General features: G+C 42.6%; 1 protein-coding gene across 2 annotated transcripts in view; it reads right to left on the bottom strand.

Moving 5' to 3' along the window:
* Positions 1-27,946, bottom strand: part of RFTN2 (raftlin family member 2) — a 39,063-nt gene that overhangs the window by 5,310 nt on the left and 5,807 nt on the right. For both annotated transcript variants that reach the window (XM_066635929.1, XM_066635920.1), the window contains exons 5-9: positions 24,414-24,732; positions 21,264-21,467; positions 17,840-17,961; positions 15,906-16,009; positions 1,233-1,311 (exon numbers count right to left, since the gene is read on the bottom strand). In XM_066635929.1, coding sequence (XP_066492026.1) covers positions 1,233-1,311; positions 15,906-16,009; positions 17,840-17,961; positions 21,264-21,467; positions 24,414-24,732 — 828 coding nt within the window. The remainder of the gene's footprint in view (positions 1-1,232; positions 1,312-15,905; positions 16,010-17,839; positions 17,962-21,263; positions 21,468-24,413; positions 24,733-27,946) is intronic.

A 27,946-nucleotide genomic window follows, 5' to 3' on the forward strand; every position in this document is an offset into this window, starting at 1 on the left:
GCGAGGGAGAGGTGAAGAAATAGATGTGATTTCAGCATGAACACAAGCAGAGGAGTTACTTCATATTACCATATATTCACTGTGTATTAACTAGATTGCATAATTGGCCACAAGGGATGACGACTAGTGCCTACATTTCTCTGCTCCATAAAGCCAACTCTTCTTCTGTATCACTTCCTATCTTAATGCCTTGGTTTTGTAATACCGCCTGCTTTGATCATGTCTAATCAATGGAGCCAAGCTTAAATATCAGCTCTCCTGACCTGGCTCCCACGAGGTCTCAGCTATAACCTCCACATGGTACACGTGAATGACAGACAGTAGGCATGGAGAAAGGGAAAGAGTTGATGAAAATTATCTGTGAAGTTTCTAATTGGTGCTGAATGCTTCTGGGGGCATTGCAACCTCTTAGGCAAAGAAGACCCACTCAGTGTTTATCACCTGCTAAAAACCTGTGCGATATCCTGAAAAGGAAAAGCAGTACCTGACTTTCTGTAGACAGAGGGCTATTGCAGGCCATGGATACAACAGTTGCTAGCACTCCCTGCTCAAACAGCTGTGGTAATGGTCAGTGTGGTTTTTGAACAGATTCTATTCACGGGGAAATTACCCAGCTGGAAGGAGGATCATCTGCGGTCAGCAACTGTACAAGCTATTCTGAGTCCTTTATTTTTAATGTCTCACTCCCTCCCCCGCCCCTGCCATGAGGAAATGGATAATAGTCTGTCACACAGCTCATCCTAGTACTTGCATAACTAGACACAAAATGCTCGTTATTGCAGAGAGAGAGAAAAAAATAAATGAGCTGCTGGTAATAATGAAGTTCTTTCTTTCACACATGGAGCCCTGGGTATAATTTGTACGGTTGCCCTGGACTGCAAGGGCATGCTAAGGCCCACCAAATGATTGGCAAAATACTGACATAGAGTATTTTAGGGAAGTAAATAGCTAGAGGGAGAGAGAGATTTAAGTCTATATAGTACAGCTTACCCCATTTAAGTAGCAAGTCCACAGAAGACAGTAAGATAGAAGATAACACACGTCAAAGTCATGAGCAAATTATTTTCATTTTTACTTTAAACTCCCCTTCTTCTAAATCTAAATCCCTCTGGGCAATTACAGTATTACCACTGAGAGCTACCGATGTGCAGTGGGCTAAGAGAGAACCACTTTTTCCCCCACATCAGTATTCTGCGGAGTATCTTCATACCTCTTCAGGTCATCATTCTTACCTCAGGTGTCTGGGGTGCTGGATTCCACATAACAGGCCTCTGAAGAAATACCACTTGCTTGGTGGCCAGATTTCCTTCACTGCAAAAACAAAGGAAACTGATTTCAGAACATTTGTCTATGGTTTTGTTTTCATTTGTACCCCACTTTTCCAGCACATTAACTGAATGAGACTTCTGCAGGAGAACTTCCTGGTTGATTGGACAATATGTGTGTGAGAGAGATATATGGGGCGATGGGGCATTCAGGCCAATGAAACTACCGCATGGGATATCCCTCCTCTGTCCTCTCCATGCTTGCCCTATCATTACTAAAGTTTGTCTTTAAAATTACTTTCTTCACACATTGTTTTTTCAGCAATCATTAAAGACCTTATGATTATTCCAAAGCAGCTGTCTCCACCATACTTTAGTTTTCTCCAGGGACAGCTGAAGATAAAATGTTTTTCCTGTCAAATGTGCTTGGTGAAGTAGAGAGGGGATGTTCTTTGACTTGTTCACAGCTGCAGTTTTTGTCTCTGAGCAGAATGCTATTACCACGGCTACAATGAGCCTACTTTAAAAATAAACAAAACGGACATGAAAGCTGGCCACCAGGCATGTAGCACTCTAGGACAAATGGTGAGGGCGACCACTGACACCGAGGCCCCCCTTTAAACTCTTCTTCTCTTTGGTGCTGAGTGCTGGCAGGCTAGAGCATGCATACTATCGCATTTCAATTCTTTCACAATGCCTAGTCCTGATTCAGTGTTGCTCCAGAATTGCCAACAGAGCTGGAAATGTAATGAAATGGGTGTGCACACTCCAGCCTCCTTTTCTCGCCACCAGCTATAAGCCACATAAGAGAGCCACAGATGGGCCTGCTGGAGGAAACTTTGTCCAGGGCTCCCTCCAATCTGGAGCCAGCCATTTTGGCCATGTACCAGAAGGGTGTGCACCCGGCATCTACTTGCATGCTAGAGTTTTGGAGATAATTTTCTTCTCAAAGACTGCACATAGAACCAGGTCTTTTATGCTCAGAGAAACAACTGTGGGTGAGCCTTAGCAGCATTTCCCTGTTTTTTGAACTATGTCTTTGAACCTGAGGAATAGAAACAACTGTTTAGGGGTTTGTAGGGAATTGTTTCTCAAAAAGGGAGATTCTCAGCAATCTTTGGGTGCAAGCACAGCTTATGGTTCTGCTTTCCCATCATCACTATGTCCCCATGGCACAAGTCACAATTATTTTCTTAAATTCACTCAGGTACAACCCAGTTTGCAACTCTGAACATGGTCCACCACTAAATCACCAATCTCTGTCTGCACATGAATGTCACTTTGTTGTCTCTTGTACAGTAATCTGTTTTTCAGAAAGGTTGTATGTTTAAGGAAGACAATTGGGGTTACCACATACTGTATAAAGCATACTTGACTCAAGCATCTCCTCCAGGCCTGGCTCAAATTATGCCTTGGTGACCACCAAAAGACAAAGGACACAAGAAGACCTTGGTGGCAATTTGCATCCTGCAGAAATTCAGCTTACCATTTGGTGGTTCACTCTGACAGCATGTAAGAGAGAGGGGAGAGTTGGTATCAGCAAACGGAAGTTTAGTCATGGAAAACCTGGCAGATGCCCATTTTGCATGAGGTGCCAACATAACTATCCTCTTTTTTCTTAGAGCTTTGAAAGGAGGGAAAGTGATTCAGTGAACATTTTTTTACAGTCCTGTGACTTTCATGAAAATATACTATGACATAATTTACTTATATGATGTGAGACCCTCTTCTTGAAAAGAGAGGGTAAGATCCGGTCAAATTAAGCACTTTTCAGTTCTGCTGAATTTAGTGATGCTTAATGCTCAAATCTCATTTCTAAATCAACAGGAAGATTGCTTAATTTTGGTTGGATTGTGTCCAGGAATCTTTAAGTTGTTTTTCTGTGCAATCACTATTTTGCACCCCTAATGACATAGAACAGTGTTTCTCAAACTGTGGGTTGGGACTGACTAGGTGGGTCGCAAGCCAATTTCAGGTGGGTCCCCATTCGTTTCAGTATTTCAATTTTAATATATTAAGTTTGATACTACCATGGCAGGTGACTGCATTTGGGAAATGTTACAGGTCTGTACTTTTAACAGGCTACTATGTATATGCTTTTAACAATGATAGTCAATGGGACTTACTCCTGGGTAGGTGTGGGTAGGACTGTAGCCTAGGATTGTTAAAACTCTTCCTGCTTGATGATGTCACTTTCGGTCATGACATCACTTCCAGTGGGTTCTGACAGATTCTCAATCTAAAAAGTGGGTCCCAGTGCTAAAGGTTTGAGAACCACTGAATAGAATATTATTTTAATAAATGCCTCCAGGAGCATAGTTGCTATACAATTGATAAAAAAAAAGACACAGCCCTGTTCACAATCTAATAAAACAAAAGAGGTGGGGTGGTGGTGGAAGAACAGGAAAACAAATAAAAACCTGGCAGGTAGTGGGGCAAAGAAAGGAAATCCCAGAGGCACGTTACTCAGAAACGCAAATTAGCATTTAACAATTCCAAAAGAATGCACAGAAGAAAGTAGATTTTGAGACTCTTTTACAAGAGGGTCATAGTAAGGCAAGGTGACCATGGCCGGTGCCACAGAAACAAGAGTCATGGGCTCTGAGAGACAGCTTGCTAGGCTGCTTGACTTAGCAGAAGCAAAAAGCTTTGCAAAAGGGGCCTTGGAATGTGTTACTAGCTGCCTATATCTGCTTAGTATTGAATCTTGTAACAGATAAGGGTACCAGGCTACACAGATGGGAAGAGTACCGAGATGGTATGGATTGTGCTGATATGCTTATGTTATGACTTTGCTGCTCTGTACGGGCAACAGCTTGTATAAACTTTGTAACTTTCCATGCCTTGAGGGCAAAACGACACCTATGCGGCAAATTGCAACCAATCAAATGGACATAGCTCAGAGCAATATGCCCCAAGGTATAAAGGAGCACACCCAGGGTGCTCGGTGTGCCCATTTGCTTTGAGTGTCCATGGGTGCCCATCGCATGCGATTGAATAAACAAGCCTGCAAACTTCACTCCTGGTTCTGAGCGTTATTGAGTTGCACCCTTTGACCTTGCAACAATAGTGAGGAAAATGGAATGTGTTGTGACCAGCCTTCCACTGCAACTTTTCATTCACACACACACACACACACACACACACACACACACACACACAGACACATGAGAAAATCTTTCCACACAGCTGCCACTTTTGGCCCCAACATCTATACAGTGTAACCAAGCAGTGCATTGACAATAGTAGATTCTGATGGAACCATTTGAGTTACTTTTTTTTTTAAAACCTGAAGAGGTTAAAAAAGAAGAGAAAGAAAGAAAAATAGACACCCCCATTCTTCCAGATAATGAAAGGTGTGGAACCCTAGACATTTCTCTGTAAACAAACCATCCTTCTTATTTGTATGCCTACCAACAGACACAGGCGTAAAATAAATTACAAAGAAAAAAAACCAAGAACAAGCAAAATAGTTTAACTGTGGTTAAACTTTTCATTTTACTAGGAAAGAAGAAACGAAGGGTTCTGGTTGCACTGTAAGCAACTTTAAAATGTCCAGTGTCTGGGCTTATTAAAATGCTGAACACGATAATGTCCGGGGGCTTAATTCACAATTGAATTGAGTGAGGGTGGGATTTCCACGGAATTTCAATGAAGGAGGGAAAGAAGAAAGTGCATCAACAGGAGCTTTTTTTTATAGGTTTAATCTCATTCTCACATTTTCTCACTCTTGTGCCAAAGAATGCACACAGACTTGGGCTGGAGGATGAAAGCAGAAAACACACTACTGCAATTAATTTACCTTTTTCATATTGTTTTTGGCCTGTACTTTTTTTTTTTTTGCAGATTAGTTTATTTATTGAAGCTACTGGTGGTCATAAGAACAGGCTGTTTGTAGAACAGGCTGTTTTGCCTCTTTCCACAGACTGTGATAAACAAGGAAGGGAAATGGAGATAATTGAAGAGCAGGCTATCAGGAGCTCTGGAGTCATTGAGAGGGAAAGGCGCCTCCTACTTGAATGTTTTTGGAAAAGAAAATAATTAGGGATTCACTAATTTCTGCAGCAATGTGAGCTTCTGTATACAGAGGCTTAAATCACCTTGATCTTAAACAGGGAGGCTATTGCTGAACTTTGGGAAAAAGCGCTGAGAAAGTGATTTCTTTGCAGACTACAAGATTTCTTCAAGGGCTCTTCCAGGGCCAAAATCAACTCAACATGACGATTCTCTCTCTACATAGACGTCATTATATGTTAGTATTTGTTGTCCAAAAGCTGTGTGTGTCTTTCCACACAGCCAGTCCAAACAGGCTCTAACTACACTCTAGCCTTTGTATGAGAAAGCAGCAACAGAAACATTTGGATGGGCAACACAGGAATAAAGTAGAGGCTAAGGGAGCAAGCTGAATTTTACAAGTCAAAACTTCCCAAATAGAACAAGTTCTCTATTATTTTTTTCTTTTTTTTTTTGGTAGTCTGGTGAGGCTAAAATGATTTTTTTCCTGACAAGTGGTAATGAGAATCTTCCCTATCTATCTTGTAGAAGTCTTGATCAGACTCCATGCAGGCTGTCATTTCTATAACAAAAACAAGCATGCAACAGTCTCTGCTTGTCAGTGTAATGTGTAGTTTGACTCTCAATTAGGTTTTTGCTAAATGTGCATGGAGTAAGGGTTAAGCCCCCCCCCACATGCCTGATTTATCTGAATCAGGGCCCTTGCACTTGTTTTGAGTAAAAAAAATACCAGTAGCATACCAAGGGTGGGGCGGTCAGTCCACCCTGGGTACATGCCACAGGAGTGCCTGTCCCTTCAACGCTGGTCTAACCAGCATTCAAATGCCTCCCGTGGGGGGGGGGGTCTCAAAGTGGAGATCAGGTCTATCTATGGCTTCAAGCAGCTAAGGACAGGCTGGTGGAAGCACTCCACCCTGGGTTCCAGAGGTGCTAGGTAAGCCAAAGAAGAATACTTCCATTTATAAGCATGCCTCTTAAAAATACAATTAGCTCAAGGTCTAGTTTGACCCTGAAGTCTGTTATGGCAAAAACAACACAGTTCTGTGACACTGTACTGTAAATACTGTCACATTTATGATTACATCAGTTCTGAGATGAATTTGACAAAGTGGGCTCTGGCCTAAGGCAGCTTATTTCACAATAAATGTGCTGCACTTTAAGGTGGCACAGGACAGCTTAGTGCCATTGAAAGTGTCTTTCTATCAAACTGTCAAGATTCCCACCAGGGAAAAGTAATTCCACAATCACAAAGGGTGAGCTGAAAATCAGTTAAAAGCTGAACTGGAAGAGGAATAGAAGCGTGAAAAAGAAAAGCACAAAGGTAAATTAATCAGCGTTTTACCATTTTTTTTTAATTATTAGAGCATCTTACTCTTGAATTTCAATGACAATTTTCTGGATACTGTCTCTGGGTAAGATTTTTAAAATTTATTGGCCAGGCTCAAGTCTTAGTACTGATTTACTTCTCTGTTCAGGACACTGTGCAATTTGAAGGGGGGGGGGCACCCTTGCATTTAACTTGTTGGCAGTGTAATGCATGAGACATAGATACCAAACACTATTAAGATTCTGACTGAGTTCTAAGGTTAGAGGTCAAAGTCTGAGGAAAAGAGAACAGCAGTGTCTGCAGCAAATGTTCTGTACTCAAGACATGCAAGTAAATTCACCACCACAAAGGCAGCATAAAGCCTTTTGTATAAATACTAATTAATCTGGCATCTCTTCCATCTTTCATTGAATTTGTTACTTTGTGAAGCCTTCAGAATACCTATCAAGGTACACTGGCACAGCGATACACCAACTTTTCAAAGGAATATTTTACAAAGTCACCGTGGTATGGGACCGTACTTTAAACATGAATTGCACAATGGCTTCGATTTCTGTGATACCTCTCATTCCCCCCAAATATTATCCAAATGCAACAGCACCCCAGCCTAGCCAGGTGATGTCTGTGCATGCTTCTGGTTGGCTGGGATACTACAGTGGTGGGACTTGTTAGCGGGAATGATGAGTCTGCTTATAGGAAGGAGGTACAGGAGTTGTTATTGTGGTGCTAAGAAAATAATCTCTCACTTAACATCAAAAAAACTAAAGAACTTATAATTGACTTCCGGAAAAAGAGGGATGTACACACACCATTATACATAAATGGTGAGGAGGTGGAGAGGGTTGCTAGTTTCAAATTCCTAGGTATTTACATCACAGAGGACCTCTCATGGACTATTAACACCAGCATGTTGATAAAAAAGGCACAAAAGCGGTTATATTTTCTTAGGAAGCTTGGGAGGTTAAATTTGTCACAGCAGCTGCTTGTGTCTTACTATCGTTGTACCATTGAGATTGTCCTAACCTATGATATCTTGGTGTGGCACGGAAATTGTCTGCAGGGGACAAAAAAGCTCTGCAGAGAATTATTAAGATCGCGCAGCACATCATCAACCTTCATCTAGCAGCTTTGGAGGACATCTATACATCTCGCTGTCTGCAGAAGTCACATAGTATTCTGAAAGACCCCTTCCATCTGGCTCATAAGTTCTTTGAACTGTTGCCTTCGGGTAGACAACACAGAGCTATTAGAGTGCGCACCACATGATTCCTGAACAGCTTTTATCCCACAGCCATAATTACGTTGAATAAGGTGATATAGTTGTTACCATGCTCCTGGGCATTATGGTCTGTTATACTGTTTTTATATTATGATGCATGTTCTATAGAATGTGTGGGTGAGTGTGTAGAGTGTGATTGTTGGAATTGTAGTATATACTTATGCTTGTATCTCAAAGGTGCAAAAATTTCGTTGTGCTGCAGCACAATGACAATAAAGTTACTACTACTACTAGGAAATCGCACCTGCAAAACACATGCCGTTCATGCAATTCCCCTCTCTGATCTAAAACCCTAGGCTTCACACACAGCTTGGTTTTAGTAAGTCCAAATCCCATCAATACTTGTTCAGCAGAGAAGGGCTGGATGCAGTTCTTTCCCCCAGTTTCTCTGTCACTGAAAATTGGCAAGATTTTTTTTAAGATCTATGTTCTGGATCCTGCCCATGAATACTGAATGTTGCAGAGTATTTAAAAATAAAATACACAGAGATCAAGCACTCTCCAGGTTCTAATCTGGCTAGGATACTGTAACCCCAGAGATTTTCAGGGATGGTCAGAGTGACCCCACCCTCAAGGACTGTTTTCATTCATTACAACTGAGGCAGCAGACCCACATGCACATGCGTTTTGATGTCCATATTAGCTGTCTCCATTGCAATGAAAAATCAGTCCTTGTGTGAAAAAGCTCAGGGTGCACATTAGTATGCATTGAGACTTGGAAGGCCTGCTTTTTACTTGCCTACAAAACTCAAACTACACCTGTGATCTTAAAGGCCAGTATGGGGTCACAGTTAGAGTGGTGGTCGCAGACCAGCCATTAGTTTTTTAGGCCAGTCTCTGACAGCCTAATCTACTTCTTAAGAGTTGTTGTGAGAATGGGAGGAGGGAAAAGAACCATACATGCAACCCTGAGAAGAAAACTGGGAGAAAAAATATAGCACCAATGTTCTATAGATAATGGTCATCTTCTGGCCATGGTCATGCTCTATATGTGGTGGTACACAGGACAGGTTTCAGTTGTGGGCACGTCTGCTATCATGTGAAGGGAGTCACATGCAAGCTGAGCTTCTGTGCATCCTGACACAAGTACAAGCTATCTGATTTCCACAATATTCCTCAATTCCAAAATGGTGGAATGAAAGTGAAGCTTGGACAAATTACATCTACACTGCTATAGCTGGTTCACTCATGATTTCTGTCACACGGGATCCAAACCCATGTATGGAAGTTTCCAGGTCCATCTATGTTTGAAATAAGCCCTTTGTTTTCTGCCTTTATTGACATCATGTTTCAAAAATGCTGCTGTGCTGCTGGGCCATGATTAGCGGATGATAAATAATACCACTTAATGACTCATAAACACTCTTTCCTGAACCAGTTTGCTGCATATGAACCACATCTCTTTTTTCTTTTTCTGCCTTATAATGGCCCACTTCTTGTCTGCAGACACTCAAGACAAAGCAGCCAAAACTCCTTTTCTCTGAATCACTTGTGGTTTAAAAAAAATGGCAAAGATGCTGAAGGAAAGCAATTTGGAATAATTTGCCCCCTGTTGGCCTTTCTTATGTGATCATTTCAGATTCTGAGAGATAACAAATGCTGCTTTGATTTGGCCAAAAGGTTTCAGCTGTTCAGAAGAATGCCTTGATTCCGGGCTGGTTTCAGGTTATGGGGGGGGGGGGGTGTACAGGCTGCTGCTGCCACCCACTTGCACTCCCACTCTCTCTCTTTCTGCCTAGGCAGTGCAATAGAGAGAGTTGAGTGTGCTAGACCCAGTCCTCAGGGAACCATAGCACCCAGAGGGAGAGTGCAGGCATGCAAGCAGGTGGAGGTGGCTGTTAATGTCATGAACAGCAGTTAATGTTGAGTGAGCCCAGTCCACCTTACTGAATTGCCCGGGAGGGTGGGGTGGGGGTGGGGGTGGGAGAGCAAGCAAACAGAAGTGGGGACTATTCCTTACAGGAGCTTTCTCTCACTAAGTCTTGGAGGTCAAACTGGGCCCAATCCTCCCTACCATACTGTCCAAAGAAGAGGTCATGTGAGCAAATAACAGCTGTTGAAATAAATCTAGGCAAATACTCCTACTAATGGCCAGAAACAGTGGCATCACTAGGGTTTATGTCACCTGGTGTGGGAGGCCAGTACATCACCCCTATGATGGACTTCCTCCCATGCAATGGGCAGGGCAATGCCCCGGGCTATGGGTGTAGTGATGTACCATTGCCCCACTCCAGCTGGTTTTTGTTTTTTTTTGGCTATAACTTTTGATAGAAGATGTTATGATATAAATAATAAAAGGATATAAGAGATATTTCAATGTGATTTGTTTCATTGCATTCTGCATGCTATTACACATCAATTTATATATAACACAATATTATTCAAAAATACCAAGATTTAAAATTTTTTGGCAGTAGTGGTGTCATCCCCATGCATGTCACCCAGTGTCACCACATCCCCCTAGTGACGCCACTGACCAGAAATACATTGGAATATACTGGAATGCTACATAGTTGCCTAAGGCAAATGCCAATTATTATGATTACACTGCATATAGCAAAGATATTTCGACCCCACTTTTCTAATTCAAAGGATGACCACTCAAGGTGGCATTTAACTGGATCCAACCCATCCCAATAGTCATGTGGAACAACAAACTTTATTCTGAGGCTTGCTAGTCATGGTGCAGAACCATACTCATCTCCATTCATGCCAATGGCTATTTAGAAAGTATTAAATGGGTTTTCATGTTGAGGCTCAGAGGTCAAGGATCAGGTGACTAATTGAACCCAATGCATTTCAATGATTATTTGGAATGATAAGCTTTTAGGATTAACATTACTTGCAGACTTACAGGCTCCTATAAGGATCCTGTATAGGATCCTAATTTATTCCAATGTATTTCAGTGGCAATTCAGAAGGATTTGGCCATTTGAAAATGGTTCCTAAATTAAAACAAAGGTATGTAAGCAGCAAACTACTTTGGGTTTAATGGCCTTTGGCATATTTCTAGGCAAGTAGTTCCCAAACTGTGGACTGGGACCCACCTGTGAGTCATGACCCAATTTTTGGGTGGGTTACAAAATTGACAAGGCACATTCCCTTCCTACAAGGGAAGGGAAAGCACTGGTTTCCAATCACCATTACAGCCACACCCACTGGCATTCATAAATCAGGCAGCAGCCCTCAGCGCTGCAGCAGCCCTCAGCGCTGCAGCAGCCCTTAGGGGAATAGTCCACCAGAATAGTCCTGATCCAAAGAACATGGAACTAAACAAATGCTTAACTACAACTTCAGAAGCTCAACCAATGCTTCTGTTACCCCCTATTATAGGAAAAAGGATAAAAACAGAGGCTTGAGCAACTGGAGGAGTGAAATAGGGCAGGAGGTCTGGTCTAGAGGGTAGAGCCTCCGTTAGCCCAAAGATAACATCAGAAGGTTGCCAGTTTGAGGACACCGGCAGCTCCCTGAACGGCTGAGAATGGCCTTGAAACAGCTGACAAGCCGAGCTGAGTGATTCCACCTGCTCTTGGTGTGAACAAGAAGCGTCTTGGCTGCCCTCCGTGTGAGAGATGGAGCTCCTTGTCAGCCTGCATGGGAGAACTGGAGGCCAGAAGTGAGACCAAACCAGGAAGATCCATTCTGAAATGTTGTTGGCTCTTGAAAGAAAGAACCTCTAGGATTGTAAAAATCCCCTTGAGGGATTTAGAAACGCCTGCCTGTGTAAACCACCTTGAATAAAGTCAGAGGAGTAATCCGATGACCAGAAAGGCGGTATATAAATACCTAGTTGTTGTTGTTGTTGTTGTTAATAAAATACTTTTCTAAGGGTGCAATCCTAATCCACTTTCCAGCATCGGCATAAGGGCAATGTAGCTCCAAGGTAAGGGAACAAACATTCCCTTACTTTGATGAGGGCTCAGTGAGTGCCACCCAACTGCAGGATGAAGCACAGTCCCATTGGCAGAGCTATGCCAGTGCTGAAAAGTTGGTTAGGATTTGGGCCTAAGTCTCATAAAGCTAGGTGGGTCCCAATAGCGTGTCATGTTAAAAAGTGGGTCCCAGTGATAAAAAGTATGGGAACCACTGTTCTAGGCTACTCAGAAGGAACCAATGCACTTCAATGACCATTCTCTGCCGTTCGTACACACTGTGATTGAGTTCTGAGTACTTAAAAATTGTTATTCTTTTGCCATCAGAATACAAATGTTTTTAGAATGTTCACGATCGATGCAGGATTTTTCAAGATACCTTTAAAACATGGTGAATCCCACAGTTGTTTCTGCTTTTGAGTGACCACAATCGACACCTCTTTCTTTCTCTCTTTAAAAAAAAACACTACATGAAAGTACTTTATCAGCACTGAAACACTGATGCTGCTTTTCCACTGACAGAGAATTGATTCAGGAACTGGGTCAACTCCCTTGGAAGAAAATCTGTTTGCTTGGATCAGTTCCTGAACCACTCCACCCACTACCAAATTATGCCGATAGGTTTTTTTCCTGAAGAAATGAGCCCTGCTGAAGCAGTGGGTAATTATACCTTCAGTGATTATCATAGGTGCCTGTGGAAGCCTTCTGGACCACATTATAAACATCCCTTTTGGATGTCAATACGGTATTGTCAAACTTAAAAGAAAAAAGCAATCTGTGAAATAATCTGAAGGAGGGTTTAATGCTGTAGAGGTCAATTCTGAACTGCAGGAGCTCATTTTGATACTCCCCATAGCCGCCTCCAACAACAATATCATTAGAGATCTTAAAGTCTTCATTAGAATACTTTTTTTTTGGTCCTGCCAATTATTCTTATTTTGAAACTATGTTTCATCTAAAAGTCTTGGAATGGTTTGGAATAGTTTAATACAAATGTTTAAAAAAACCTGGAAAATGGAACTAAAAATGGCACAGGCATGTTTATTCAGAAGTAAGTTCCACTGTGTTAAACCAGAACTTACTCCCAGATAAATCTGCATAGGGTTGTATTTTCCTTTATTGGCATATAACATAGGGTAGTAGTCTTAATGCAACATAGAGCCCAATCCTATGCATGTCCACCAGTTGCGTAGCTAAGGGGGTGCAGGGGTAGCAGTTGCACTGGACATCAAGCTTTAGGGGGGCAACAAGCTGAACGACACTAGTGTTCAAAATTGTGAAAATCTTGGTTTGTATGAATAATACCATCTTGTTATATATCATTGGAAAGGTAATTTAATGCAGAGTGCAATGAAACAAACTTCACTGGAATATCTGTACCCTATCAAAAGTTATGGCCAATTAACCAGAAAATGAAAACACAACTGCCTTGTGGAACAAAAAGTGGATTTGCTTAACTTCAAACTGACCTGATTGTTCTGAGTGCCAATGAGATGTTGTTATGATACAGCATGGAACATATAACTTTTTATTTATTTACTTAATTAAATTTGATTTTATCATGCATGGGGGGCTACAAAATCTTTTTTGACACTGGGTAGCAGATAGATGCCTTAGCTATGCCACTGACTGGGGGAAGCCAGCAGAGCAAGTGGGTGGTGAACTGCTGGGGGGAGGAGGTGGGTTCCTCCCAATTTTCACTTTTTAAAAGCCTGGGCACGAGGTCACTTCCGGTTGTGACATCACTTCCGGGGCAACATTTTGAGCTTGGCACCGGGCTACACGATCATTAACTACGCCACTGATGTTCACCCTGAAGTAAGTTTCATTATAGCTAATAGAGCTTTCTCCCAGTCTCAGATAAGGATGGATAGGATTGCAGCCATGGACTATATATTGTTTCTCAGGTAGCTCTTGGCAAAGACAATGGTAACATTAATAAGCCCTAGGCAAATTTTTCAGGTTGCCTCCTGCTGAGCCTGATGCTTCTTCTCTGCTAAGATCCTTTGAAAAAAACTTCAAAGATAGCACACCTGTTGATGGATTCATACTGAAGTTCCACTCTTCCTAGGCCTCTCTCAATAGCACCACTATTGACACCACTATTTTAGTCTGTTCCAGAAACTCATTAATTCAGGGACTTCTTAATTGTTCTGATTGATGGCTGGATAACAAATACTTTTTAGCATATTTAAATATTTGTTGATTAGAAGTCCAGTTGTCAGAGCAATAGGATATACAGGTCCAGCCTTGTTATACCTGGATTTTTTATACATGGATTTGACTCAACATGAATGGCCACTGCAAATGAGAAGGAATGTGCTGATCCCTGGAGAAGGGGAAAAATGCATCCCTTTAAAATCACAGTTTAAAAAAACAACTGCTTTTCTTACTGTTGTAGAGAGACAGTCATGCAAGGAATTACAGGTATAACCTAATTATCCACAGATTTGTCTATCTCAACACGATGAGGAGAGTCCTTTAAATTAAAGGAAAACAGTCGTTTAACAAGTTAATGCAAGAGAGGGTAGCCAGCTGACAATCCATCAATCTCCAGGCACTTAAGCAAGCAACCCCTTCCTTCCCCCTGAACACATGCAAGAAAGAGAATCACTTTGCTCTGGGAGCGCTCCGGGTGAAGACTTTCTAAGCTCCTGGAGAGAGACTGATTGATGATTGTCACGAAAGTTCTTACATCACAAAGGTCAGCAAGTTTTTATATCACCTAGCAAGGGGACATTCTTTTTTAAATGGATTTACTTTAGTGCGATTTTTGTCATCTGTGTGAGTTCTGGGAACGGAACTTTGAGAATAATGAAACTCAACCTGTATTAATATGAAATAAGCACTCCAGACTAATTTATAAATCACCTATTCTTTCTAAGAGCATTTGACAAGAGAGTATTGTGTCAAAGGGGGGGGGAGAGCGAGAGAGTTCTGTTACTCTTGGGAGAGAGGATTGCACAGGCATCTACAGAAACCTCTCTTGGAGCATTCCCAGCTGATTTGCTATTTCAAACAGCTGCGGATGTGCGTCCCAACCCCCAAACTCTGCTGCCCTCTTTTGCAGCAGCAACCACTCTCTCCATGATTTAAATATCTCTAGGCCAGCCACTTTCAACCTGTTTCATCTTGCGGCACACAGTCAGTGCACACCAGCACTTTTTTGACAATTGACAAGTCACACGGCACTGCCGGGGGGGGGGGCTCACATCCCTCAATGACCCTACTAAATAAATGACTGCCCAAACCTCTGTGGCACACTTGTGGACCATGTGCCACAGAACAGAGGCTGAAAGTCGCTGCTCTAAGCACTGAAAAAGAAAAACAAAAAGCTAGTCTTCTACTACTAGGAAAGCAATGTTTAAACTAAACAAACTCTGAATACTATTATCTATTGCCTAATTTGCAGCAAGAAATCACAAACTGCTAGAGCTTGTATCAACAGAGATAGCCAACAACACCCTGAAGAGGTGGGACAGATATCTTTAGTGTCAGAGATATAAAAGTACTATAAATAATCAAGTTCTCACAATACTGAATTTCATTCCCAGAAATATTCAAGTAACACCATCCATTATACTATAATAAAAATTAAAAGCCAGGGAGGAATAAGCATTGGTGCTATTCTGGAGCCCCCCTAATTGTCACTGAAACAAACAAAACCAAAATTCACAATCTTTGCTAAGTGCAAGGCATCATTAAGAGTGTCCTATGAGGCATTAACTTGTGTGCTAGTATTTTGTGCTCTGTGCATGCTCTGTTCTGGTGGCATGAGAGTTAGGAGTTTTCTGGAAAACCTTTGTAATATCAAGGAGGAATGGGCTAGTTAGGGACCCCCCCCCCTAAAAAAATCTTCACCAGAGGGCAGACAGACCAGAGTCTTGCAATTTTGCTATATGATTTTCTTGAAAACTACATTTTTTGGTTTTTGGAATTCATCTCTCCCTGTTTGACCAACCTTTCAAAGTTGCCTCTCTTTCATGCCAATGATTTTATTACCTATGTTACTTATGCCTACACTTTTATGCTTGAATAAGCTGATCATTGGGGGGGGGGGATATAATACAACCCAAAGAGAGAGAGGGAACTGTGCACATATATACACACACTATTTTATTTTATAATTGCATATTATTTTCACTTACCTGTCCAGTCGGATGATTGGTGTGGGCAATACGCATGTTAAAAGCCAACCAAATTCAGCCAATGTGTGGAGTAAGGGACCATAATCCGTTTTGATTTCACTGCCCTGTAGTCAGAAACACAGGGGTGGGTGTGTTTTGAGAGAGTATCCAACAGTTTCATATGCCAAAGAGCAAATCACAGTATCTTCTATAATTAATTTTGGACTTCCACATTATTTCTATTGCGTGACTAAGGGCCCAAATCCTCTGCAACTTTCCAGCACCAATGCAGCACCAATGCAGCCACAATGCAGTCCTGAAGTAAGGGAACAAATGTTCCCTGACATTGAGAAGGACTCCTTGACTGCCACCCACAGAAGGATGCAATGCATGACCCTTTGGCATGGTTGCATCAGTGCTAAAAAGTAGGATAGGACTGAGTCCTAAGTCCATGTCTGAATAAAATAAAAACAAAAAAATATATAGTATGTATTCTTTTTTAAATTGACTTTAAATATCTTGCAGAACTCAGACCAAACCTAAACAATCTTGATATGTATATTGAGAACGTTTTTAATTACAAAGTGTTCTTTTTTTAATTAACTGGTTGTGATCTAGCATAACCATTTGTGTAGTCACTTTCATGGGAGTAAAAACAAGCCACATTTTAGAGTGAATGGTTGCTTGCTTCTTCAGCACTATGAGCAGCTCCCACAGAAAATACAAACCACTTCTATGGAATGCATGGTTCTCCCTCATGTGCAATATCCATAGTTTCACTGGATGAAGTTTGGAGCCATCTTTTTTTTTACTTACTGCTTTCATTTCTAAAACAATAAAAGTCAGCTATAAAGGCTCCACAGGATCAAAGTGAATGCATTTTAGGAGTCGTTTGAAACAATGTGTAATACAAACATAGAAGGTTCAGTGATTAGAAAAGCGGGCACCACTAATCAGGGAAAAGTTTTTCCAAGAGCCAAACATTTTATGTGGCCACTGTGGTTGAGGGTTCTATGGTTCTTCATTTCTTGGAAACCAGTACCATCATTTACTGATGTGTTCAGTTTTTCCAACAGAAGTTGCTACCACATAATGTTCTCAGGGTTACTGTGGGAAATGCCTTTTACCAAAACCTGTGCCAGGGAATTCTACATTGTATTAGCATAGCATAAGCCTAAATCCATAAGTGTTCTTTTAGAGTTTCAGGAGCATTTCTGTATGGAATGTTCAATCATGATGTGATGCAGCAATCATTGCAATATAAATGTGTGGGAAACATCCAATATTCATGTCGTCAGGGGTTTCCTAACTTTCATGCCTTCCAGATTTGAATCAGAAGCTAATCTTGAAAACCTAGATGATATCTATACGATAAGCACTTCCCCATTGACAATCCTACTGTTTATGTGTTAGAGTCTGAGACATTTAAAATATTCAATAAAGATGTTTAAAAGATGGTAATAATGCAAGATTGATAAGTAAGATCTTTCTACCTGAAGTGCCAAGAATATTCAGATTAAACACATTTTGCAGACCACCTTACCCATATTTAAGGACTAATTCTCAGCATGTTTACTTAGAAGTAAATACCACTGAATTCTATAGGATTTGCTTCCAAGTAAGTGTGTACATACGCAATTAAAATGTGTATAGAATTGCGGCCCAAATTCTAACCGGCTTTCCAGCACTGGCATAGCGAAGCCAATGGGGTATGTGCTACATCCTGCAGTTGGGTGGCACTCACAGAGGCCTCCTCAAAATAAGGGAATGTTTATTCCCCTACCTTGGAGCTGCACTGCCCTTATGTCAATGCTGGAAAGTGAGTTAGGATTGTGCCCTGCAACTTACTTTACACTGATTTCTAAGGAATATAAATCAGAATCCATGGAGTGCTAAATCCTCCTAATAATCTATGAGATAATTCTAAATTGTTAAAAATGGAACCTGGGAGTTACCTCAATGACAGTCCATTGTTCTACAACTATTGCATCATTTCCTTTCCTGTTTGAACCAGGAACTCCTGAGCCTTCTTCTTCATAGATAAATAAGCCTTCTAATGACTTGTGCAAATACTCGGCTAGGGAAATTAAAAGAGGAGAAAATGAATGATAGAAACATTAAAGAAGAAAATATGCTTCATAAATGTATCCACCTCTGATTTTGATCAACATTATTTTTTTTATCTTGGTTGTCATGGTTGTCCAAGTAATTATCCAAGAATAAAACATTTCTAATTACTGAAAATGTACTGATGATGGTCTAAGCTTTAGGTAAGGACACGAAACATAAAATAGATCTCACAGCACAGCTCTCAGCAAAAGGGGGAAACTGGCTTCCTCATGCCTTCACAACCGAAATAAAATACAGGTTACTTCCACAGCACAAACTGTGGAAGTAACCCCCTTCCTCTGGAAATGCTACCCTTTATACTCTCTCTGTTTTTTTCCCCCAAGAGGACTTGGGCCCAAATCCTAACCAACTTTCCAGCACTGGCATAGCTGTGCCAAGGGGAAGTGTGCTGCATCCTGCAGTTGGATAACACTCACGGAGATCTCCTCAGGGCATCAGGGCATGCAAGGCCTGCCTTTAAATGAAGGAAGTACAGGATCCATGGAGGAGTCTCTTGGAGCACAGGATATTACCGCACTCACATCCCAAGGGGTGGGAGGCATGAGGGACTAGCTACCACCACAGTAGTCATCACACAACCTGGGCTTATATTGCAGGTTGTGCAATATATTAATATTATATTGTTAATATTGCATGTTAACAGGGTGGTCACATGAGTCCCCTAAGGGAGGGGACAGTAAGCAGCCTATTATGTTTGACCTCCTGGCCTCACTATGTGAGTCATTCAGTGCAGTCTGTTCCACTGCATTTGAGGCACTGCTGTTTAGGGCTGCCGTCCTTGTCCTTTTTTTGGGGGGGCCTTCCGCCAGGTGAGGTTTTGGCACAAAGTAGGTGGGACTCCTCTGAGCGTGCCCTACAGGTCATGGATGTACACTGGACCCAGGCTGGCATGAGGCTGAGGCAGTCGAACCCAGACCAGGTTGGTCATGGACAGTGGGTCCAACTGAATGGGGCATGGAACTCCCTTTGCCCAGTGGCAGGGCTGCGTGAGCATGTGGCTCAAATAGGTGTGTCCAACAGGCCACTCTTTGTGCACAAGTGGAAGGAGCACTGTTGTGCTGGGAATGGGGCCGATGTAGTGCAGGAGGCGCACAAAGTGAACGGATCCTAAGATGTCAATGATGGTCCCCCAATGGGACAGAGGAGCCTCACCAGGTTCCAGTTCTTGGCTGTGGTGAGGAAGTGTTTAGATGGCCTTGGCCAGGACTCAGCCAAGTTTGGCCTTCATTCATTTTGGATAGGGACAACAACGGCTGCTGCTGGCATGGGTTATGATAGTGGGAAGATCAAAAGAATATGTAGGTGGAGATCTCGGGCATTTAAGAGCTATGTGCGCCCCAAGGCAGGCGGGTCGTCTTAGTTATCACCTGATTATTCATGTTTACTTACATTGTTTTGTTTTTCCTTCTTTAATTGTTAGGTTTGGGCCTTTCCCTGCCAGCGAGGGCACTGATTTGAGGCCACTCCATTGTCTTCTGCATTCTTAAGCAACCTCTCAAGAGTGAATTTGGATCCCAGCTGGGCCTGGGAACACAGCTTTCAGTGCAGTGGGCCGCCAGAAGAGGGATGAAATGGGGGCAGTTACTGCCCATGGTATATGAGTGTATACAGGGAGCTCCTCCTCCCCAGGTGCTTCTTATACACCTTGGCGGTAATGACACCTTTGCCTGAGGATGGGGCTGTCCTTAAGGCAGCAGGCGGCAGAAGACCTTGCCACACTGAGAAGCTGGATGCCTGGCCTGATCATCATATGGTCGGACCTGCTTCCGTGCCGGGTTTGGAGGCATACCACAAGCCCGGCTGGAGTTGATAGAGCCAGAAGGAAGGTTAATGCGCACCTGGGGAGGGAAGTGTTGGCAGCTGGCAGCCTGGTGTGTCACCACCCAGATACAGTGAGCTCTCTGCCACACCTTTACAGGGGAGATAGCATGCATCTCTCAGAGGTCGGGAACCATATCTTTCTGTCGGACTTGCAACGGGTCCTGCAAGGACTCTTAGATGGGGCGGGGGATGCTAAGCGCTAGGCTAGCCCCCCATGTGGCAGGGTAGTGCAGGAACTGGAGGAGAAATAGGGAACCGGTGTCTACCTTCAGGCAAGCAACAGGCCGGTTTAAGGTCAGTGCTGAACCCCGAAGCTACCCAGATCGGGGGCAGCCTGGTTTGACACCGGAATGGAATTGGGATGCTCACCTTCGTGGTTCCCTGGCTCAGGGTGGGCAGAACAATTCAGCTGACTGGACCCTGTTTCCAGGGGTTGGTGATGAAGAACCTGGGGGAGCCTTGGGCAAGCTCAGGTTCTGAGTCAAGGTGGTTCGTCCAAACGCAGGGCTCAGACAGGAACTGTCTCCTCCTAGTTAGGTGCCCGCACTAAAGGGGGGTGGAGTATAGTCAGGACCCGTTGCATTGCATCAATTGCTGTGCAGCCTTGTAATGGAATAAATCATGGCCCTGTTTCAACCACGTCTTTTGTGTCATGTATGTTTGTGGGGGGATACCTGGGCAAATGGTGAATTTCTATGTCTTTACCAAACCTTCTCAGTTTGTAGCTTTAATTTGTTTTACCAACCTGAACATTCAAAGTGGGATGGATGGAGATGGCCACTTAATGATACATCTCCTTTCTGAAAAGGTGAAGTTGGAAGTCTGAAGACTTCCTAGGATTCTTTCAAGTTTCTTCAGTCTTCTTCTGTGCTGCTCAGCTCTATTGTTTAATTCATATTTTTCAGAACAAAATGCCCACTAATGGATGAATTGTGTGTGAAAGATGACTTCCTACTATGGGCAGAGAAGCAGGGTGAACATACCAGCACATAGCATGAGGAATCCCGGTCAGTAATGGCTAAATTTCAGTGACTGAAGGCAGGTCTTTCCTGACAATAGTATTTTAACTACAACACACTTCTCTATAAGAATGAATGGAAATTTTATATATAGTTACTTAGGAGTAAACATCACTGAAATAAACACAACTTACTTTTAAATAAATATGCATAGGATTGGGCTGCATGGCTCTCAAACCCTTTTTTGAAATATGTAGATGGAGTGCAGGCAGTACATTAAAGTGGCCAAGAGTATGTATCTGAGAGGAGTGTGGAATAGGCTGTAAGAAAACTGTGCTGCAGGAGAGCTATTTTTTGCCCTATGATAAAGGAGACTGTCATGGGAAAAAATAAGACCTGTTGTAGAATTTGAATACTTGCCCTCCTGCCCTTGTGTAAAGAGTAAAGCTACTGGTACTATTGAACTTACCTTTAGAAGCTTCCCAGTACACAAACGAGTCAATTAATGACAGCCCTTGTTTGTAATAAAATGTGGTTAATTCTAGCCAATCTGCATCCAGAGTACTAATCACTGGCCCTTTCCTTGACACTTTTAAAGACAGAACACCATCATGATAGGTCCAGCAGGTGGAATCATCTTCAAAAACATTGAAGACAGAATACAACTTGTTGTCTGAGGAAAAATATAAGAAAAAGAAGTCTGTAAAAATGAAGTATTTGTTGCTATTACTACTGATATTATTAATAAGAATATTTATATACTGATTTTCAACAAAAAGTAAACCAATTTCACAGAAGGTGGTCTTGGATTATATTCAAAGAAAGTCATGAACCATCATAACTAAGTATTGTTCCCAAAAATTTGACCAGTTAATCATAACTAACTTAAGTCCCTTGAACTTTAGTGGGATTTATTCCATATCTTTGGATGTAACACAATAATTTGAACAGAAATTGTATTACTGGAACATATCTAGAAAAGCTACATTTCAAACCGAGAGACCAAGTTATGCTTCTTCATAGATCACCAGTTAAAAGCTCAGCATGACACACACATCCCATTTGAATTCACGTGGGACACTTCATTTCTCATTCTGAAAGCCAATACGTTAGAAGTTCCTAGGATGACAGACAACCTAATACTTGGCACTTCTAATCTTGAACATCTTCTTGTGCATAATGTTATCTTGTTCCCCTCCCTTCCCCAAAGGACTTACTCACTTGTACTGACAGAACTCTTCATTTTTGCTGCCTTCCAACAACAGATGTTCAAACTGGGCACCTCCCTCTTCTTACTTACACCCTCAAAAAGGCACTTGATTACTTTATTTACCACACATATTTTTACACCTTTGATATCTCACTACATTATCTCGTATCTGTAACTAAACAAAACTCGGTACCAAATAAAATCAGAGACAACCAAATCAAAGACGAAAGCTGTCTCTTCTTCATTTTCATTGTTTCCAAGATTCAGCCTTCCTCATCTAGGCTATTCTACATTTCCTGCCCTCATGCCATAACATTCTTCTTCACTTAGCTTAGATACTCTGAATTAAAAACCATTTTTCTTCACAGATAGAAATATAAGGATCTCATAAATCTTATTGATTTATGATGTTTGTATACCATCTTTCCTAAGCCAAAGTAAATTTACATAACCCACCATCACACAATATTTCAGATTATAGCAAATATAAAAATACAAGGCATAATTTAGCCCATGGACGATGTGTAGCACTTGTGTATGGAGGATAGCCATATGCTCACTAGAGCCCTCTTTCCATCCCCCACCCCCATTGTCTACAGCCATACATTTTATCCACTTATTTAAAACCATTTTTACCTGGCCATTCTTGCCTGAGACAACCCGAGACAGATCATAATAAAATAAAAACAAAACAAAGAATTAAACAAAATTTAAACTAAGTAAAAGGCAGAAGAAATATATCAAAATCCCAACTAAAAACATAACAGCACATCATCCACCATCACCTGCTAATAGACATCACTTCCCTCTAAAAGCAGAATGGAAAAGCCAGGTTTTTACTCTTATTCTGAAGGAGTGCAAAGTAGGACCCAACCAGATCTCTGTATGGAGGACATTTCACAAGATCAGCACCACTAAAGAGAAGGCCCTGCTCATGGTAGATGTCTGCCATGTCTCAGAAACAAGAGCAAGGCCTCAGATGATGACTGGAGCCCATAGGAAGCCACACATGGGAGGAGACCGTTTTTGAGGCATCCAGTCCCAAAATATTTAGGTTATATACATGGAGGTAACACACAGGCCATTGTGGAAACAGGAGTTCCATGCATGTCTTCTACACCCTCATGCAGTACTGCTCTTCTGCTTAGTGTAAGTTATTTGTACTCTGGAGTACTTCTATTGAGATGAAACAGGACAGGATGAAGATAAGACTGCACAGACTTCTCATTTCACCTAATGTACATCATACTTGCTTGCATATAGTGCCAGCATCAGGCTGCTGGGGGTCCGGGGACAAATTCTTGCACTGTGCCTCCCCTACCCCCTGATAGCCCACTAGGTACTACGATTGCCACCAGCACTAATGGTTCAGGAATTAGCCTGGCCTAGGGGGCCCTCTGATAAGCCCTCAGCCCTCATAAGCCCTCAGCTAATGTCTGAAGAGGCCTACCTCTGACACCATCACTACTTCTGCAGAAACTCATGCAGATTCATAGATAGGGAAAGATGGGAAAACAGCTCTACTGATATTATGGCAATCTTCCAGGGCACTGTGCCTGAGGTGGAGTGGATTACAGCTGCAATAACTTGTAACCCCTCCATTTCAACAAACATTCACAATAATCCACAGTCTAAGATTATACAATGTCACATGGTCATCATATGCATTGAAACTGCCAAAGGCTATGCAGAATACATTCATATTGCAATCCTGGAATGCCACATGAGGCACAATATTTTTGACCTCACCTGTGAAGTTTTTCCAAAACCATGCAGTGACTACAGTAAAAACCCATCAATTAGCAACTGATCATTTCACTTCCCACACATGGAAGAAATACATTGAGCAAGGCTTCGTATCTGATGACTGCTGTTGGCACAAGGAGCTGGCATATAGGGACAAGCAGTCCCTAGTTTGGTCTCAGGCCCTAAAGGGCTTTAAAGGTAAGCATCAGCACCCTGAAGTGGGCCCAGAAGCTCACAAGCATCCAGTTGCAGTTGCCACTGAACCAGTTGGATATGCTTTCACCACCACCCTCTTCCACTCCTCAGGAGAATGCCACGGCATTTTGCAGCAGCAGCAGGTTCCACGTTGTCTTTAAGGATAACCTCAGGTAGAGTGTATTACGGCAGTTAATATCTGAGGTTCCAAAGCATTCATCAGCATGGTGAGAGTTCCTTGTTCTAAAAAGAGGCAGAGTCAGCAAAGCAAGAGCAGCTGATCAAAGTTGCTCCTGACTGCTGGCTCCTTCTGGTTATACAGGAGCAGAGTACGGTACAGAAGCACCTCCCCCACCCCAAATCTCCTCAGATGGTAGTCCCCTTTCAAAACTATGGCTCACTAAAACCCACGCAATTTGATACAATTATTCAGAGCAAGTAGAGTATGTAGGCAGTGTTTTTAAGTACCTCCGCCTTTCTTTAATTTGGTCGGGCTGGGGCTGCCTTCTCTTCCATCTTGGAAATCTGTATCTTGAGACTGTCTGCTCTCTGGCTGAATTTCTTCCTCAATTCCACTCTCAGAGGACTGACCGCTAAATGCCCCTTCATTCCAGGTTTTAACATTTTCATCCGAGTTGTGCTTCCTCTCCTCTCTACTCCTTCTGGAAAGCATCGACTCAGACTCCGTATTCCCATCCACGTTTGTGCCATTGCAGATTTTAGGCTGAGAACAGGGCTGTGATATAAAGCCAACAAACTTCATTCCTCTTTTTGCAGCGTCATTGACCTATAGTATTCAAAGAACCAGTTAATATTAAATAGTGTCAATATGAATTTAGGAGCTGTAGGCTACTGGCATCATAAGGCACATTATTTTAAGAATATTTATATACCACTTTTCAACAAAAAGTAGTCAGTAAAGCAGTTTACAGAGCAAATGGTTCATGATTAGATCACCATACATACACATAAAGCTTTTACTGCATGGGTACATACACAGCGTAGAAAAGTGTGTACACTGAAGTGTAAAACTAGTATGTGTCTTACTGACTTTCGGTTTTTGAAGGCAACTTCCCGTATGACTGGAAGTCCCTTTCAGATGCTTCTGCGGGCCAGTCAAAGGCCTGTAGAGACCAATAGAGTGGGTAGCCAGCCAGGTGTGACCTGGAAGAGGCCTCTAGGCTCCCAGTAAGTCATTCTGGTTAGTAGTGTCATGACCCACTGGGGAGGATGCAGTGGGTTATGGTGCTGGAAAGTCTGGGAACCGTGGACCTTGTAAGTTCATGGCAGAAGTGACATTCAACCTGGAGAAGGTTGGTATCTCAGTCAATTAGCAATTATACTACACAAACATTTGGTGTATAGTTGGACAGAGTGTGGGACAGGTAATAGAGAGAAGCAGATGGGAGAGCTATCCCTCAGGTTTTGGTGCTACACTGCTGGGTTGCTCTTCCACCACCCATCCTGCCTCCATTGGCTCAACAAGGCTGATGGTTTGCAGCTATGACGGAACAACACATATGCATCTGTCATCTCATATGTCAGTGAAAAGGAGTGCTGAGGCTAAGCTCAGTGACCTGTTGCTCTAGTGCAGTGTTTCTCAAAGTTTGTCCTCCGCTGTAACACTTCAGATGGTCCACCTATTCAAAGTACCACCGGAAGTAATTGGTGATGACATCATCGCCAGTTACATCTGGGTTGAGAGGTCAGATACAACACAACAAACACCAGTAAGAGGCTCAGGGTGGATAGGAGGAATTTTGTGAGTACAGAAAAGTATGCTTTGGAGCTCTGCCTGCTGAGCTGAGCCTCCTACTGCTGTTCGTTGCATCGCGTTCCTGGTCTTGCTGCCAGGTAATAGATAGCCAGGGGTCCTGTGAGTACCACCAGACACCATCTCAGACATCACTGGTAGTACCCACACCACTGGTTGAGAAACACTGCTCTATTGTACACATATGAGCTACATAATTTCAACATGAGCACTAAATGATAATGATGCTACCAACTTTTACATAAATCTTTGCCAACAAGCTCAAAAGTTAAAAAAAAATCTGGACTGGTTTGTTTCTTGTCAATTGACAACCCTACTTGTGCAAACGATCCTGCGGCAATAGCAAGATACATGTACAAACATGCTGGGGAGCAGGAGAATTTTACTGCATGTTAGCATGGCACATTTGTGCAGAATGTACATAAAGGGGGGGAAAAGCAATTAAAACTGACCTACTTCTGGGACCAAAGAGAGGAAGAGTGTTCTTGTTGGATCTTTCAGCAGCTTTTACCACCATCAGAGATCACCTGGACGGTTTGGGGATGGGGGGGTACTATTTTGAAGTAGCTCTGGCCTTCAATAAGTAGTAGAACCTAGAAAGTGCTACTGGGGGACTCTTTTGCTTTGCCCCGGTCTGTGGCATGTGACAGGGCTCTCTTTTGTCCCCATATTATTCAACTGAAACTGCTAGGGGAGGCCACTGGGGGTTGGGAGTTGGTTACCATCAATGTGCGAATGACAACCCAGATCTCTCTTTCTCTCTCTGTTCCATCAAACACCATGGAAGCTGCTGAATTTGCTGCCTGGTGTTGGTAGGGGACTAACAAGTTGGCAAACATGGACAAAACAGAACTGTTGGTTCAGACACTTGTGAGTCAGGTGTTGGACTGTCAGCCTGTTCTGGGTGAAGCTGTACTCCCTCTGTAGGAGCAGGCACATATTTTGAGGGGTCCTCCTGGATTCTGTCCTGCTCCTGGATCACCAGGAGACAGTGGTGGCCAGCAGGGCCTTTGCTTAGCTTAGGGACCAATACTATCTCCTCCACCACTAAAATTGGCAGTGCCAGAGCCACTGAAATCTTAACCCATTTCCTGGGTCTAATCCAGGAAATCCAGGTCAACGCAGACCCAACCCAGCAAAATAGCTCTCATAGGTTCTAGTAGACCTACCCATGCTGCAGAGGCTTACCTCCAGGTAACAGATGATTGTTCCCTTACCTAGAGGAGTCCTCCTGTACTGTCCACCACCATAGAATGTAGTGGTTGCCATTTTGGCACCCAGTAGTTGCCATTCTGCCTCCCTCCTGGGATTGATCCACCCATTCCCTGCCCTGTTTTTCCCCCTTCTTGCTTCTATTCTGCCTTCCCACCACCCCCTCCCACCTCTCCTGTCATCTTACCTGCTCTGGCAAGCAGGGACATCCAATAATGGGGATGGGAAGGTTTAGGCCTTCCCACCAGCACTCCTGACAGCACGCTAAATTGTATGCTGTTGGAGCACCGTTTGTGACAGGTACTGACTGCTTTATGGCAGTCAGCAACATCGCAAGGGGGGAACTGGCATCGGTTGGTTTCCCGTGGTAAGTATAGGATTGGGCTGTTAGAATTGTAGGCCAACCATGCATACACTTGAGTCAGTAAGATCTGACCACAGTGGTTCACGCACTAGTAATACCGAGTTTGGATTTCTGCAATGCACTTTACATGGGGCTGCCCTTGAAGACCATCTGGAAAGTGCAATAGATGCAAAACACAATAGTACATGTGGTTACTGGAGCTAGGCAGTTTGATTCAGTCATTCTGCAACCCCTTTGACTGAACATGCTGCTGGTTTATTTCCTTGTGAAATTCAAGGTGCTAGTGTTAACTTTTAAAGCCATATACAGCTTAGGACAAGGGAATCTGAGGGACCATCTCCCCCTATATGAGATGGTCATCTCCCAGCAGCCTTCTGGGAATGTTGCCACTGGCTGAGCCTCAACTGTCAGCAATAAGGGAGAGGGCCTTCTCTGTGGCAGTGCTGTAATTACGGAACTCTCTTTTGAATTGAGAACTGCCTCCTCCCTAATAGTTTCCTGGCAGGATTTGAAGAACTTTCTGTTTTGTTCTGGTTTTTTGCTTTGAGTTTGGTTTTCTTGCTGCTGTTATTATTGTTGATTTTTTAAAAATGATTTAAGCTGCCATGGGTGCCCTTTTTGAAAGGGGAAAGGTAATGAATAAATGTTTAA

Source organism: Tiliqua scincoides, chromosome 1, assembly GCF_035046505.1.
Source record: "Tiliqua scincoides isolate rTilSci1 chromosome 1, rTilSci1.hap2, whole genome shotgun sequence".
In the NCBI taxonomy this organism is placed as follows: domain Eukaryota; kingdom Metazoa; phylum Chordata; class Lepidosauria; order Squamata; family Scincidae; genus Tiliqua; species Tiliqua scincoides.